The 17274-nt window shown below is 50.6% G+C and overlaps 1 protein-coding gene across 9 annotated transcripts in view; it reads left to right on the plus strand.

The window, feature by feature from the left end:
• The window catches only part of SLC39A11 (solute carrier family 39 member 11), a 56753-nt gene extending 39794 nt beyond the window's left edge, over positions 1-16959 (plus strand). For 2 of the 9 annotated variants that reach the window (XM_088176440.1, XM_088176445.1), the window contains exons 8-11: positions 5093-5191; positions 6790-6948; positions 12369-12416; positions 14979-16959. In XM_088176440.1, coding sequence (XP_088032566.1) covers positions 5093-5191; positions 6790-6948; positions 12369-12416; positions 14979-15540 — 868 coding nt within the window. In that variant the 3' untranslated portion in view covers positions 15541-16959. Of the gene's footprint in view, positions 1-5092; positions 5192-6789; positions 6949-9098; positions 9813-12368; positions 12417-14235; positions 14486-14575 lie in introns of those variants that run through there. The other 7 variants (XM_088176446.1, XM_088176447.1, XM_088176444.1 and 4 more) reach the window with 6 other exon arrangements.
• Positions 16960-17274: the final 315 nt, after the last annotated feature.

Consider the following 17274-nt stretch of genomic DNA (forward strand, 5'->3'; position numbering starts at 1 on the left):
GATGATCCCAGTCAGGGACACATCCCAGGATCTGCTGAAACCCCAAAAATGAGGATTGGGAAGAAGAGAATCTCACCTTTACCACAGCTGGGGCTTTGATGTGCTGGATCAGCTCAGCCATCCTGAGAATCCCTGGGATTCTCCATCCTGCCCATTCCCAGCTCATCCATGATCCCAGGATTCTCATCCAGGATCCCAGGATTCTCATCTTGGCTCACCCAGGATTCTGGGATTCCCCCTCCTGCCCATCTCTCGGCTCATCCATGATCCTGGAATTCCCGGGATTCCCCCTCCTGCCCATTCCCGGCTCATCCCGGCCTTTCCCGTTTTCCTGCGCGTTTCTTTGCTGCCCCCGGGTGTGCAGGCTCTGCTCCTGCGAGCGGGATCCTCCGGGGGCTGGAGCCCGATCCTGGATTTCCATCCGTGGGGAGAAGGCACAGAGAGACTGTGCCAGGGCACAGGGAATGGGAACGGGAACGGGAATGGGAATGGGAACGGGAATGGGAACAGCAATGGGAATGGGAACAGGAACAGGAACGGGAATAGGAATAGGAATGGGAACAGGAATAGGAATTGTTCCCCACTGCCAGAGCCAGGGCTGGGTGGGATATTGAGAAGGAATTCCCAGATGATGGAATGGGATGGAATTCCCAGAGAAGCCGTGGCTGCCCCATCCCTGGAAGTGTCCCAGGGCAGCTGGGATGGGGTTTGGAGCTGGCATGGTGCCAGGTGCCCCTTTTGGGGTGTGTCCCGTGGGGGCTGAGCTGTTCCTCACCCCCAGGCAGGAGCATCCTGCTGTGCGGCAGGGATGGGAATACTGGGAATTTCCACGGGGTGGAAACGGCAGCTCAGGACAAAAAGTGCTGTGGGGACAGGAGAGGAGGCAGTGCCAGGACAGTGCCAGGGCTGTGCCAGGGCTGTGCCAGGGCTGTGCCAGGGCTGTGCCAGGGCAGGGCGGGTGTGCCCAGGAGGGGAAGGTTCCCTCCAGATGGGAATGGGGAAGGCTGGAGCTGCTCCTGGCCGCCTTCCAGGCAGGAAGGTGAGCAGGAGGGCAGCCGTGGTTTAAAAAAGCTGCAGTGCCTGCCCTGGAGCACGGGGAGGGATCCAGGCCAGCCCAGCCCAGCCCAGCCCTGCCCTGCCCAGCCCAGCCCAGCCCAGCCCAGCCCAGCCCAGCCCAGCCCAGCCCAGCCCAGCCCTGCCCAGCCCAGCCCAGCCCAGCCCAGCCCTGCCCTGCCCAGCCCAGCCCAGCCCAGCCCTGCCCTCCTTGGTGGCTGCTCTGATGGGAACCAGATGGGGCTGGAGCTGCTGGGAACAGCGGGGGCGGGATGGGGACAGGGGGACAGCGAGGGGACAGACACAGGACAGACACAGGACAGAAAGGGGACAGGACAGGGGACACACAGGGGACAGGCAGGGCTGTCTGACCCTGCTCCCCTTTGCTTTCCCAAAGCTGGATGGAGCAGGAGAGGGACCAGGAATTCCTCCTCCCCAGCAGGGGCTGGATACCTGCACCTCATAAATCCCAAATCCTAAATCCCAAATCCTGAAATCTGCACCTCCCAAATCCTGCATCTACATGTCCCAAATTCTGATCCTACACCTCTCAAATCCTGATCCTACACCTCTCAAATTCTGATCCTACACCTCCCAAATTCTGATCCTACACCTCCCAAATCCTGATCCTACACCTCCCAAATCCTGATCCTACACCTCTCAAATCCTGATCCTACACCTTTCAAATCCTAAATCCCAAATCCCCCCGGAGCTCTTTGCTCTCTGCAGGAGCTCATCCCCGTGCTGCAAAAATCCAAATCCATTTTCTTACGGAGCGTTGCTGCTTCCTAAGAATTTATTTATTTTTTTTTTCTGTCAAGGATAAATTTGCCATAAAATTAATTTCCTCGGGCAGGATTGCAGGAACTCAGGAGTGTGCCTGGGTTGTGCTGCAGAAAAAACTGGAAAAAAAAGCTCTGTGCCTGGGAATTTGCTTTTAACAGGAGAAAGCTTTGGGAATGTGTCTGAGGAGGAGGAGGAGGGTGTGTGAGCAGTGCCTGCACCTTGGGGCAGGAAAAGGGAATCTGGTGCCCAATTAACTTGGATTTCTCTGCCAAAATCTGTTGGATTTTCCCTGGCTCCAGCAGGAATCACAGCTCTGTGCTTCCAGCAGGTGGGAGGGATGTCCCTGCACCCCTGGCTGATTCTTTTTGCTCTGGCTGAATTTTCCAGCTGGGATGTGAAGGCTCCAGGGATGCTCTTCCAATGGGAATATCTCCATGTGGGTGCAGCTCCCAGTGCCCCATCCCGCAGCTTTGGGGTTATTTTAGAATCCCTTGTGGGTCTAATTTGTAATATTTGATCAAAGGTTGTTGTTAAGGCTGGAAAATCGAGCTTGGGGAATGCTCAAACCAGGATTTTCAGCATTTTTTTGTTTGTTTGGATTTTGGGAATCTCACGTGGCATTGGTGCTCCAGGGTCCTGGGGCACCTTCCCTGCTTCCCTACTCCCACCCCAAATAAAGCTGGAGCAGGGCCTGAATCTTCCAGGGAATAACTTGGCTGCTTGCAGGCAAAAAAAAAAAAAAATCCCTGCAAGTGTGAGTCAGCCTGAAGGATGGGGATAGAACAGGGATGGATTTCCTGCACTCCCCCTGCACAAAAGCACGTGGAGTTTTTATTTTCCAGCCCATGAAGCTCCTGTGGGTGGAATGCAGAGGTGGCTGGGATGACAATTCCCGTCCTGGGGTGCTGCTCCTCTCCCAGCTGTTCCACATTCCCATCCCACCCCTCTCCATAAATCTGGGATTGCTGCCTGGTTCCATATTCCCATCCCACCCCTCTCCATAAATCTGGGATTGCTTCTCTTCTCTTCTCTTCTCTTCTCTTCTCTTCTCTTCTCTTCTCTTCTCTTCTCTTCTCTTCTCTTCTCTTCTCTTCTCTTCTCTTCTCTTCTCTTCTCTTCTCTTCTCTTCTCTTCTCTTCTCTTCTCTTCTCTTCTCTTCTCTTCTCTTCTCTCTTCTCCCCCAAACCCTTCACTCCATGGAATTTCCCTCTGGCTGTGTTGGCTCGTGTCCCCCGTGTCCCTGTCCCCCCCGTGTCCCCCGAGGCCGGGCTCCCCCCGTTGTCCCCGTGTTTTACAATTTATTCACAAAGTATTCCCCCGCACTGGGGGAAGCTTTCCAAGAATCCGCACCTATTCCCGTCCAAAGGCGCCTTTGTTCCCCGGACACAATGAGCCTTTGATCGAGGGAGCTGCGGGAGCTGCGGGCTGGGCTGGGCTGGATGGGACCGGAGATCCCCTGGGAATGGGCAGGGGGATCCACTGGGAATGGGCAGGAATATTCATTGGGATTGGACTGGAATATCCCCAGGGACAGGGCAGGAATATGCCCAGGGACTGGAATATACTTGGGACTGGAGAGGAATATCCCTTGGGACAGGGCAGGAATATCCCTTGGGATTGGAATATCCTGGGGTTATTCCTGGTTTTGGGGAGCCTGGATGAGTTATCCTGAGTTTGTTCCTGGTTTTGGGGAGCCCAGATGAGTTATCCTGAGTTTCTTCCTGGTTTTGGGGAGCCCAGATGAGTTATCCTGAGTTTCTCCCTGGTTTTGGGGAGCACAGATGAGTTATCCTGTGGGCTGTGGAAGAGCACAGGGACAAACCCCTGCTGGATTTCCCCTGGATCTCCTCCCAGTTCCATCCCTCCCTCCTGCCCCTCGGGGGTCATCCTGGGGGTCCCTATTCCCGCTGGGATCCGATGGGGAGGGGGCTCCCCACCCTTCCCACACAGACCCCTCCATTCACAGCTCCCTCCTGTTAATTTGTTGTGGCCAGGAGCAGCAATAGCTGCTTTGTGCTGAGCGGGGGAAGGAGGAAAAAAAGAAAAAAAAAAAAAACAACAAAACAAACCCAGCCCAGACAGCGGCTCCAGTGTTTTCCAGCAGGGATGGTTTTCCCCCTCCGTCCTCCCTCTCCCTGCCTGGAATAATGTTTGTGATTGTAATGGCCTGTCCTGCCCAGGGAAACCCGGAGCCTCTCCCCCTTCCCCTCCCCTCCTCTGTAAACCCTGGGAGAAGTTTAAACAACCCCGAGAGGTTTTTTTTTTCTCACCGGGCTTATTTTACTCATAGGAAACGAGGGGGTGAGAAAAAGGGAGCTGGGAGGTGTTGGCAGAGGAGGAGCTGAGCTCGGGAGAGGCTCTGGGATCTCTCTGGGATCTCTCTGGGATCCCTCAGAGCCAAACCCTTCCCTGCTGGAGCCCCCCGGGATGGTCCCACCCTTGGTGTCCCCCCGTTGCCACCAGCACAGCCCAGCAAAGCCAGGGATGTGCCACAAACCTGAGCCCTGCTTGGTGCCTGAAACATTCCCCAAAAATCCCAAACTCCTGCAGGGCTGGAAGGGTGGGAGGTGGATGTGCACAGCTCCAGCAGGGACACAACAGGAGCTTCTCAAGGAAGGAATTCTTCCCTGAGAGGACAAAAATCCTTCCCTGGGAGGAGAAAATCCTCCCTTGGGAGATGGGGAGGCCCTGGGATGGAATTCCCAGAGCAGCTGTGGCTGCCCCTGGATCCCTGGAAGTGTCCAAGGCCAGGTTGGGGCTTGGAGCCACTTGGGATATTGGGAGGTGTCCCTGCCCATGGGATGAGTTTTAAAATCCCTTCCCACCCAAACCAATCCATGGCTCTGGGATTTGATTTTCACCCTGGAAAATTCCAAGTGTTCCCTTTCCATGGGATACAAAAGGGGAAAAAGAAAAAAAAGCAAAACCCTGTGGCCATTGGGGTCTCTGTGGCAAAGCCCCCCAGGAGGGAGGATGCCCAGGTCTGGGAATGCTGCAGTTCCTGGGAATCCTGGGGCTGGAATCCCTTCAGGAACCTCCCAGGACAAATCTCTTCTCCTCCATCTGGTCCCTGTCACTCCGTGCTGGAGCTGATGGCAGCTCTGGAGCTGTTGGAGGATGGAATTTTCTGGGATCCTGTTAAATCTGAGCCCTGAGCACTTCCACTGAATCCTTACTCGTGTCCCTTTTTCCCTATCCCGGGCTGAGCTTTGCCCCTGACAGAAATAAATGGATACATTTGTGCTTTTTGCAGGAATTTAGCCATTGGGATTGGGATCCAGAACTTCCCAGAGGGGCTGGCTGTCAGCCTGCCCCTACGTGGTGCTGGATTCTCCACGTGGAAAGCTTTCTGGTGAGCTCTGCCCCTGCTCCTGATTCCCAAAATCCCTGATCCCAACAATCCTTGATCCCAGCAATGCCTGATCCCAACAATCCCTGATCCCAACAATCCCTGATCCCAGCAATGCCTGATCCCAACAATCCCTGATCCCAACAATCCCTGATCCCAACAATCCCTGATCCCAACAATCCCTGATCCCAGCAATGCCTGATCCCAGCAATCCCTGATCCCAGCAATGCCTGATCCCAACAATCCCTGATCCCAGCAATGCCTGATCCCAACAATCCCTGATCCCAGCAATGCCTGATCCCAACAATGCCTGATCCCAACAATGCCTGATCCCAACAATCCCTGATCCCAACAATCCCTGATCCCATCAATCCCTGATCCCAACAATCCCTGATCCCAACAATGCCTGATCCCAACAATCACCACATCCCAATGGGTAAATCTCTGATCCCAACAATCACCCTATCCTGAGGATGAATCCTTTGGGATGGCTGTGCCAGCCCTGCTGGCTGAGGTTTAGAACCTTGAAGCTTGTCAGGTTGTTTTTTTTTTCATGAGCCAAGCAGCTCGTAGTTGCTATAAAGTTATTTATGTGTAGTTATTTATTGTAGAAGCACATCAGTCTCAAAGCAAAAGCAAAGCAATGGCAAAAGCAAAAGGCATAAAGCAGCAGCTCTCCCCTGTGGGACCCATATTGAGAAAATAAGAAAATTACAGCCTGGAAAATATTCCAGGCTGGAGCTTCTCAGCTCTGTTCCCAGCCCATGAGCTGCTCCAGCTCAAGGCCAGGGAGAATTTCTCCCAGGGTGATAATTTGGTCACAATAAAAAGGAATTAATCCCAAGATAGAAGCCCTGTTGTGGTGTGTGCCCAGGCCCTGGCCATGGGGTGTCTTCTCTCTGAACCAATCTCCTTTTCTCTGCTCTGGGAGTTGCAGTCCTGCTATAAAACCAAGTGTGTTTGTGAATAAACTTGGCTCTTTCTTCCTGTCATGGAACATGACCATGGAGCTGTGCATCTTATTTCTGCCTCACCTAAAGGGTTCAAACCCCTTCCCACAGCTGCACTCCCCAATTCCTGTTCTTATATAGAAACTTCCCAACGAGCTAAGACACAAACTCTGACCATCACATCTTAAACTCTTACAATTCTGGTTTCTTAGCACGCCAGGCTATGTACAAACTACCCATATGGTCTGTCTTGTTTTAGCTGAAAAATACAAGTAATATTTTTAACTCTAACTTTATTATGTCTGAAGTGAGGTTCTTGGAGCCTCCATGGAAACGCTGGTATCTGGGATTGTGTTTTTTTTAACTTTCACGAGAACATTTACTGCTTCTCTCTGGCATCCAAGACTTTTATTCACTAAAAGCACTTAAAACTTCTTCTACTTACTTATTTACTTACTCACTTGCTTAAACTTTTCACCTCTGCCTTATGGCTTAACACACTTCAATCCATTTAAAGGCTTGAATTCAATCCCCTGCACTCTTGATTTCTCTCGGAAAAACTCCTGACTCGCTGACTCCAGCCCTGCTGCTGGCTCTCCATGGATATTTTTTTTTTTTTTTTTTTTTTTTTTTTGGCTGTTTCCCCGGCAGGTATGGGCAGCTGAGTGGGATGGTGGAACCCCTGGCTGGTGTTTTGGGAGCCTTTGCCGTGGTGCTGGTGGAGCCTGTGCTGCCCTACGCCCTGGGCTTTGCTGCTGGAGCCATGGTGTACGTGGTGATGGACGACATCATCCCCGAGGCACAGAGCAGGTGAGACCCCCCCGGCTGCTGGAAGGTTTGGGGGGTTTTGTTTCCCTCGTTTTAATGTATTTTTTATATGGGATAAGCGTGAGGTTAACACCTCTGGGTGCTCTCAGGCACCCAACTTGTCGGGTTGTTTTCTCAATGAGCCAAGCAGAGGATAGTGGCTGTAAAGTTGTTTATGGCAGGGGTGCATCAGTCTGAAAAGCAAAGGCAGAGCAAAGGAAAGCAAGGGCAAAGTGCAATGGCATGAAAATCAAATGGCAAAGTGCAATGGCAAAATACAATAGCAAAATGCAATGGCAAAATGCAATGGCATAAAAATCAAATGGCAAAATGCAATGGCAAAATGCAGTGGCATAAAAATCAAATGGCAAAATGCAATGGCAAAATGCATAAAAATGCAATGCATGGCATAAAAATCAAATGGCAAAATGTAATGGCATAAAAATGCAATGGCAAAATGCAATGGCAAAAAGCAATGGCAAAATGCATAAAAATGCAATGCATGGCATAAAAATCAAATGGCAAAAATCAAATGGCAAAAATCAAATTGCAAAAATCAAATGGCAAAATGCAGTGGCATAAAAAATCAAGTGGCAAACTGCACCAGCTCTCCCTGCTGCATGTTCTTTTAGAGAAACTTCCCAACAAGCTGAGACACAAAGTCTGACCATTATTTTTTAACCTGTTAAAATTCGGGTTTTTTAGCACGCCAGGCTGTGTATAAACTATGTACATGGCCTATTTTATTGTAACTGAAAAATGTAAGTGGTGTTTTATACTCTGTTATGTCTGAAGAGAGGCTCCTGGAGCCTCCATGGAAACGCTGGATTGTGTTTTTTAACTTTCACTACAACATTTACTACTACTCTGAGATCTGAGAACTTTATTTACTAAAAGCATTTAAAACTTATTTCACTCACTCACTCCCTCATGCTGAAACCTCAATTTTAACATCCTTCAATCCACCCAGAGGTTTTTATTCCACTCTGATTTCTATGAACGATTCTGATTTCTGACCCCAACAATTAAGCTCATTGCTTTAAGGGAGGCAACACTTTTTGCAAACATGCTTTTATTAAAATATTTTGGTTTTCACACACTCCTCCTGTCCACAGCACCAGGTGCTAAACTTTGTTATTAATTCTTTCTCTTCTGTTTTCTTTTTGAGTAGCTTTTGCAGGTCAGAGGAGTTTGGGTTATTGGGTTAAAAGTGGAAATAATGTAGGTGTTAGCTCTTTACTGGACTGTTCAGCTGTAAAAAACCTTGTAACTGGCCAGGTTCAGCTCCATTGTGATCACTTTTAGATGGTAGCTATATTTTAAAAAAGAAAAATATAAATATGAATATGAATATAAATATAAATATATATAGCTATATAACTATAGCTATAACTATAACTATATAAGTATATATAACTATAACAACGATAAATGTATAAAAAAATAAAAATAAAAATAAAAATAAAAATAAAATTAAATATATATAGCTATATAGCTATAGCTATAACTATAACTATATAAATATAAATAACTAGAACTATAACAACTATAACTATATAAAAGTAAAAATAAACATAAATATGAATATGAATATGAATATATATAGCTATATAACTATAGCTATAACTATATAAATATAAATATATATAACTATGTAACTATAACTATATAACTATAAATAACTATATAACAACTATAAATATATAAATGTAAAAATAAATATAAATATGAATATAAATATATATAGCTATATAACTATAGTTATAACCATAACTGTATAAATATAAAATATATAACTATATAACTATAATGATAACAACTATAAATATATAAATATAAATATAAAAATAAAAATAAATAGAAATAGAAATAGCTATATAACTAGGAATAACTATAACTGTATAAATATAAATAACTAAAATTATAACTATAACTAAACTATAAATAGAAATAGAAATAGAAATAGAAATATATATACAAATATATATAAATATAATATAAATATAAATATAAATATAAATATAAATATAAATATAAATATAAATATAAATATATATACAAATATATATATAAATATAATATAAATATAATATAAATATATATATATACATAAAAAGATAAAAAACTATCTATTTTTAAACTATATTCTGCAGCTGGTAGCTGCAGCACTCCCCACTTCAGATAAGATTTAATAACCAACCGAGCCCTCCCGGGAGAAATCCGTGTTTTAATGGTGACTCTGATGAGCCGATCCAAATGCGTGTCCCCCCCGCGTGTCGCTGCAGTGGCCATGGCAGGCTGGCATCCTGGACCTGCGTGCTGGGCTTCGTGGTCATGATGTCCCTGGACGTGGGGCTGGGCTAGGACAGAGCTGCCATCCCAGCAGGACACGGCAGAGCCTCAGGACACCGACACGCCCCAGCCCGCCCCTGCAGCTGGACACAGAAATTATTATTTTTATTTTTTTGGGGGGATCTGGTTTGGTGTTGATTTCCTCTGATTTTTGTATCTCCCCTCCTTTTCTCTCCCTGCGAGTTTCCAAGCACGAACGTGGGTGGGTGTTCCCAGATCCTCGTTTGGATTTTTGGAAGGGGCGTTGGGTGATGCTGGGATGGTTTCTCCAAGGAAAGAAATTGGGATTTTGGTCCTCTCTGTTCTGTCGGGGGTTGGGAATTCTCGCTGAGCACTGAGGCATTGAAATGGAGGCAGCTCCTTACGGAGTCTGGAATTCCACCCTTTTTTTGGGAAGGGTGATAAGGCAGGGGATCACAGGTCCCCCACACCCTGCTGCCCCTCGGGAATGCTGCAGGGAATTGGTTTGGATGGATGGAGATTGTCCAGGCAAATAAAGATGAATTTTCTTGGCATCTCTGCAAGAGGAAAATGTCTTTTTTTTTTTTTTTTTGCTTTTCCCTAAATGTATCTGGGAGGGGCCCAGCTCCAATGTTCTGTGTGGGTTTTCTGTGGGAAGAAAAGCAGGAAAGGAGGATTTGAGTCCTCCGTGCCAGGCAGGCTGGGAGCTCCACACTGTCCCTGCCGGGATGCAATTCCATGTGCAGCAATTCCCGAGGGATTTGTGGAATTCAGGATCCAGAACTCCCCGCAGAGCCAGGCCAGGCTCATCCTGCTCAGCCCTGACCTGCAGGAAGAGCAGGAGCCAGAATTCCGGGATGGATGGATGGATCAATTCTTCATTATCCCACCTGGAGAGCCGTGCACGGAGTTCCTGCCTCTTCTCCTGATGCTTCCCAGGAATTTTTTGTGGAATGGCTCTTCCTGAGCATCGAGGATTATCCAGGCTGATCCGGGCTGTGCCTCCAGGGAGGAGGGAATTGCCAGGCTTGGAATGATGCTGCAAATCCCAGCACAAAGAGAGTCCCTCAACCCTCCTGTGGGAATAACTGGATCACCTGGCTGTCCCCTGTCCCTTTGGAATTGGGGCTGGATCACCTGGCTGTCCCCTGTCCCTCTGGAATTGGGGCTGGATCACCTGGCTGTCCCCTGTCCCTTTGGAATTGGGGTTGGGATGTCCCAGATCCAGGTTCAGTCCCATCAGAACCAAAGGGAACAGGTTGGAATAAGCTGAGCTGTCCCTTTCTGTTTGATCCTTGATTTTTTTTAGTTGGATTTCCTGTGTGTGTCCCTCTGGATGATCCAAACTCCCATTTGCTGATGGATTTGACCTTTTAACTGTGATTGCTTTCAATAAATGGGAAATGAGGTTTGCACGGAGTTGTTTCAGTGCCATAAATCCACGGATTTGCTCCTCCTGCCCCCACTCTGCGGGGTTTCCTTTTTCCAGCCTCACTCCTCCTGGCTTTCCAAGCTCCTCCTGCTCTTGGCTGGGCAGGCAGATTCCATGGGGGTGGGAAAAGAGGGGGAAGAGCCAAGGAAAGGCAATTTCACCTTGGATGTGCATCCCTGGGGCTGAGCACAGGGGAAATTTGGGAATTCAGCCTTCAGCAGGATAAGCAGGGGGTGTCAGGCCCTTCTTTTAAAAAGGTGAGAGCTCTCCCTGCATCCCAGGGCAGGAGAGGGAATCACTGGAATTCCAATATTCCATTCCCAAGGCTGGAGCATCTCCCACTGCTCTCCTTAATTCCACCCACACTGAAGGGGCTGCAAAGCTCTGAGCCCTCAGCCTTAAAAACCCAAACCTTAAAAGCCCAAAGCCTTAAAAACCTTCAAATCCTCTGGGCTGTCCACAGCTTGGGATTCTCCAGCCTGGCAGGGATGTTTCCTGCTTTAATTCCTGCTGTGTGCTGCCAGCTGGTACCAAAATAAAACCATTAAAGGCAGCCTTGTAATCAGATTTCTGGGAGATAATGCCAAATAAAACATTTAATCCTGCTTGGATGCAGCCAGGCCAGATGAGGATGGATTCCTAGGGAAAGATGCAGAAATCTCAGAGGATTTCGAAGAATCTCAGAGGAAAATCCCACTTTTCTGTTTCCTGGAGGGGAATGAAATTATCTCCCTGTTCCTTGGTGTGAGGGGAAAGCTGGCACAGAGCCCAGGCCTGAAATTACCCCTGTGGACAAGAAATATCCATGGAAAAAATGGGATTTGGGAGAGCAGAGGGAATAGAAACACCCAGCCATGGTCTGGGACACTGAGATGGGCTCTGCTCCTTGGCTGGAGGGAAAAGGGGAAAATGATGCCATGGGGGAGATGGGGTTTGGGATTCTGGGGGGGTCAGGATGGAGCCAAGGGATTGCTGTGGTCCCTGGAAATCAGGGAGATGAGCCCTGCATCCCCAGCCATGGTTCATCCCTCCCTTCCCACCCTTTTCTGGGAACACTCAGCCTTTGGAGGGGTTGGAAATGTCCTGTGAGCTGCCTGCAAGCAAAACAGCAAATTTTAGCTGGGGATCCCTCCCCGTTCCCCATCCCTTACTAATTTTTTAATAAAGCCTTTAAATTCTTGAGTTTGGCCTTAAAATCATCATAAATGTTAGCACTGGTTGGAGGGAAACTTAAACTGGGACCCCTCTGCAGTTAAAACTTCAACCCCCACCCTAAATAAATTTACTTTTCTTTTGATGAGGTTTAAAATCACCCCCCAAACCCCCAGCCTGTATTTGTGGCCTCTTTGCTGCTGATTTCGTGTTTTTTTGGGGGGGGGTTTCCAAGCCCTGCTGATGAAGGGGATGACCTGAGAATGGGAAAATAATGAGAAATAATGGGGAAACAATAGGGAAATAATGGGGAAATAATGGGGAAATCCCCCAATTCCTCCCAGCCCCCAGGTGCCTGTGCTTGGCACTGGAGCTGCTCTGGTGCTGCCTGTGCACGAGCTGCTGCTCCCAGGGCTTGGCCAAGCACCGTGCCTGTGGAAAAGCCCAGGAATGCAGAGCTGGGTGGATTCTCCTGCTTTTATTGTGTTGTTTTTTGGTTGTTTTTTCTTTTTTGTGTGTGTTTCAGAGGCCAAACCATGGAGGTGCTGCCTGGTACCAGCACTGTCAGTGACTGGTGAGGAAATTGTGGAGGAACCCCCAGGGAAATTCCTCTGGAGCCTGGAGGGATGAGCTGGGCTTGGACTGAAATTTCCCTTTCCCTTTCCCTTCCCTTTCCTTTCCTTTCCTTTCCTTTCCTTTCCTTTCCTTTCCTTTCCTTTCCTTTCCTTTCCTTTCCTTTCCTTTCCTTTCCTTTCCTTTCCTTTCCTTTCCTTTCCTTTCCTTTCCTTTCCTTTCCTTTCCTTTCCTTTCCTTTCCTTTCCCTTTCCCTTTCCCTTTCCCTTTCCCTTTCCTCAGGGTGGGATTGTTGGGGTGTCTGGGCAGGGATTGGATTGGGTGATCCCTTTAGGATTGGGTGATCCCTTTAGGACTGGGTGATCCCTTTAGGATTGGGTGATCCCTGTAGGATTGGGTGATCCCTTTAGGACTGGGTGATCCCTTTAGGACAGGATTATCCCTTTAGGACTGGCTGATCCCTGTGGGGCCGCCTGGTCCCTGCGGGTCCCTCCCAGCCCATTCCCGTTTCCCGCTGCTCCCTGGCGCTGACTCAGGGCTCAGGATCGGCTCTCGGGGAGGAGCGGGGCTCTCCCGGCCCGTGCCGGGGGCTGGGAAGGCGCAGGCGGCTGCGGTTTGCAGGGCAGGGCGGGGACACCAACCCCAAGCCAGGCTTTGCACGCAAAGGAACAATAATCCCATTATGAGCCCCGGGGCGAGCGCGCCTGGAGCCGCTCGCGGGGCGAGGAGCGAGCCCGGGGCGGATCGCGACACCTGAGTCACTGCCTGGAAAGGGGGGAAAGCAGGGACGGGATAACGGGGTGGGATAATGGGGTGGGATAACGGGGTGGGATAATGGGGTGGGATAATGGGGTGGGATAGTGGGGTGGGATAACGGGGTGGGATAATGGGGTGGGATAATGGGGTGGGATAATGGGGTGGGATGGGATAATGGGGTGGGATAACGGGGTGGGATAACGGGGTGGGATAACGGGGTGGGATAACGGGGTGGGATGGATTTCACCTCCCTGCCCTCCCCTCGGCACGGCAGCAATGCCGACCTGCTCACGGCACACAATGATTTCTGCTCTTCGTGCGGGGCTTTGTTGGGCTTGGCAGCCGCGCTGCGATTAAAGCCGAGCTGCTCGTGCTCGCCTGCCCCTCCCCAGCCCTCCTGAGAGCCCCAGTCCCAGTTTAGAGCTTCCAGTCCCAGTCTCAGCCTGGAGCTTCCAGTCCCAGTCCCAGCCCCAGTTCCAGTTCCATTCCCAGTTCCAGTCCCAGTCCCAGCCTGCAGGTTCCAGTTCCTCCCTGCCTCAGGGACCAGCCTGGGTTTGGGGGGTGGAGGAAACACCAGGAATTTGGGTTCAGGGTGTTCTTTTCCCAGGGCAGATGTTGTGTGGGTGTTGTTGAGGTTGCAGAGGAGATTTCAGAGAATTCTGGGATGGTTTGGGTTGGGAGGGACCTTAAATCCCATCGAGTGCCACGACAGGGACACGTCCCCCTATCCCAGGGTGCTCCAGACTGGCCTGGGACAATTCCAGGGATCCAGGGGCAGCCACAGCTGCTCTGGGAATTCCATTCCGGGGCCTCTCCATTCTCCGAGCCAAGAATTCCCAATTCCCCAAATCCCACCCAGCCCTGCCCTCTGGCAGTGGGAGCCATTCCCTGTGTGCTGTCCCTCTGTCCCTTGTCCCCAGTCCCTCTCCAGCTCTCCTGGAGCCCCTTCAGGCCCTGCCAGGGGCTCTGAACTCTCCCCAGACTCTTCTCTTTTCCAGGCTGAACAATCCCAGCTGTGAATTTAATCCCAGTTATTTTTTAGGTATTTATTGGCTCTCTCTCAGTAGGTTTGTTGAGCCAGCCCTTGAACAGCTCCGTGCTGGATTCCTGGGACTGCAACTCATGGATGAGCTCCTGCTTCCCTTTTTCTTGGTTGTTTTACCTAAAATCCTTCATTTCCACCATCTCGGGGGGATGTTCTCCATGTGCTTCCTTAGGAGATTTCTGGGGTTTGTGCCTCAGAATCCTCCGAGGGGGATCTCAGGAGCAGGAATTGGAGCCTGAGGGTTTCTTTGAATATAATCTTACAAAATGCTGATGATAACTGAAAAGCTTTCGTGTCCAGGGCTGGTTCCTGGGGGGAATTGTTTCAACCCCTGCCTGGTGCCTGTCGTGTTCCTACAGGAACGAGGGAAATGTTCCTGACCGAGCTCCCAGCTTGTCTCCCACGATCCCTCTGCCGTGCCTGGAGCAGAAACAAACCCGGCTGGAAACGGGAGAGGGGGGGAAGAGAAGCCTGGATCTGCTTTCCTTTGGCTGCAGAATCATTTCCCTGCCATAAAATCACCAGCGGGAGCCAAGGGAAGATGAGGTCATGGGGAAAAACGCGGCTGGGGAAACAATGGAGGGAGGTGCTGGTAACGGCTGGGGTGGGGATGTCCCAGAGCCCGGGGTGTGCTGGGGACCCCCAGATCCCACAGGGACCCCCAACTTCCATCAGGAACATCACTGGGACCCCCAGCTCCTCCAGGCACCCCCAGATCCCACAGGGATCCCCAGCCTCCATTGGGATCCCTTTCTCTTCCAGGATCCCAACTTCACTGGGACCTCTCAGCTCCTCCAGGACCTTCACTTCCACCAGGATCCCACATCCACTGGAACTCTCACCTCCTCCAGGATCCCACCTCCATCAGGACCCCCAGCTTCTCCAGGATCCCATCTCCTCCAGGCCCCAAATCCCATTGGAACCCATCCTGCCATTCCCAATCCCATTGGAACTCCCCCACCCCATTTTCCCATTCCCAATCCCAGTGCTGCTCCCCCCAGCTCTGTGCAGGGCTGTACCCACTGGGAAGGACTGGGAGCTCTCCCCCCAGCACCCAGGGGACAGGGACCTCATCCCAGTTCATCCCAGTCCATCCCAGATCATCCCAGTCCATCCCAGCACAGCCAAATCTCTGAGCATTCCAAAAATCCAAAAAGGGCTGGAGCTGCCTCCAGCTGCACCGGAGAGGAAAAATTCCCCAAAATTCCCCAAAATTCCCCCAAATCTCTTTGTCTCTTCCACCCACCAGAGCTGCAGAGCAATTACCGAGCCCCGGGGATTTCACACCCAATCACCGGGGCTCCTCCTGTTAAGATTTAATTAGTTTAATGACTCGGGAGGCCCCGGGGGAATCCTTGGTGTCAGGATTCATCTCCCTGCTCTCCCAAGGATTTTCTCTCCACCCAGAACCGGAGGGATTTGGTGAAATCCTCACCAAGACAAGATTTAGGAAATCTCCCCCGAATTCGCGGGGCTCTCTGAGCTCCAGGGACACGGCAGCAGTGCTGGATTCAGGGAAATCCTCCTGGATTTTTGTTCATCCACCAGAGATGAGCTGGGATAAATTCCGGCCTAGGAAAAGGAAAGGAAAAAGCCAAATAGGCTGTGAGATGTGATTTGTGTTTGAAATCCAACCTCACTCCTGCCCCTCCTGCCAGCCTGGCCCGAAACATCAGAGTGGGGGAAACTGGGATGCTCCAGCCTCCACTGGAGCTCAAACCCTGGGAAAGAAAGGGGAACAAAAAAAAAAAAAAAAAGTTGGGAACGCTGATGGTTTGTCCTGCACAGAGCTGGACACAAAGCGGGAATTTCACCCTGTCCCCTCCCCTCTGGAGCCGCCGCAGCTCGGGATGCCCCAGGCGGGAATTTTTGGGGGAGGTGGCTCCGGTCACCTCCGAGGGACAAATATTCCCGATGGAATATTCCAATATTCCTTTGGAGCCGGGAGCGGGGCAGAGGATGCGGATTGGGAGGCAGAGTCCATTAAAGGACTGGGACCCACTGGGGAGGACTGGGAGCTCTCCCCGCAGCACCCCCGGGGACTGGGACGAGCTGGAGGGAGGGAATCCCATGGGGAAAGGAGAAAGTGGAGGAGGAATTCCCGTCGGAAAGGGACAAACTGGAGGGAGGAATTCCCATCGGAAAGGGACACAGAGACCCCCGGGGGGGCTGTGCAGGTGAGCACAGCGAGCCGGGAAGCTCCGAGGGGAGGCTGAGATTCCCTCTCCAGTGGGGCTGGATTCCCTCTGGCGTTTTTCCTTTTCCCTCCCCCTCTCCCTGTCCCAAACCAGCGCTGGTTGCTGGCCCGGCCTTTCCCAGCTGCACAAAGGCTGCCTTGTGCCGCCCGGCTCCAGATGTTCCACATCCCACAAAAACTCCAGCACGAGGTACCTGTTCCCCTGGAGCACCGGCTGGGAGGGAGGGAGGGAGGGAAGGAGGGATCTGCCTCAGCAGCCCTTGGTCCCAGAAATATTGATTTTTTTTTTAATTTTTTTTTTTTTTAAGAGCTTTTAATTACAGATCTAATTGTGGTTCTCCCTCAGGATCTCACCGAGGTGTCAGGAATTCCCTCCCCTGTGTCCCTGTCACCTCAGAGAGTTTTTGGGGACAGGCTGGATCCCACTTTTTCCATGGAGCTGCCCTGAGCCCAGGAACTCCACAAATCCAGCTGGGGGTCGGGCTCTTGTGGCAGGGAACAAATGATGGGACAAGGGGAATAAAACTCTCCAGTGGCACCAGTGAAGGTTGAGGTTGGATATTGGGAAAAACTTCACGGGAAAGGTTGTCCAACCCCGGCACAGGTGGAGACCCCACCCCTGCAGGGATTTGGAACCTTGTGGATGTGGCACTTGGGGACTGGGCTGGTGGTGGCACTGGCAGGGCTGAGGGAAGTTGGACTGGAAGATTTTAGGGGGGTTTTCCAACTATTCTGGGATGCCTTTCTCCCCAAAACCCACACCTGGGGATGAAGGCACACGGGGGGATGTGTTTTCCATGGAAAGGGATGGAGGAGGAGCAGGTGAAGGACGTGGTGCCACCCTGGGGCTGGAGGATCTGA

The sequence above is a fragment of the Sturnus vulgaris genome, chromosome 20, assembly GCF_052056855.1.
Source record: "Sturnus vulgaris isolate bStuVul1 chromosome 20, bStuVul1.hap1, whole genome shotgun sequence".
Lineage (NCBI taxonomy): Eukaryota > Metazoa > Chordata > Aves > Passeriformes > Sturnidae > Sturnus > Sturnus vulgaris.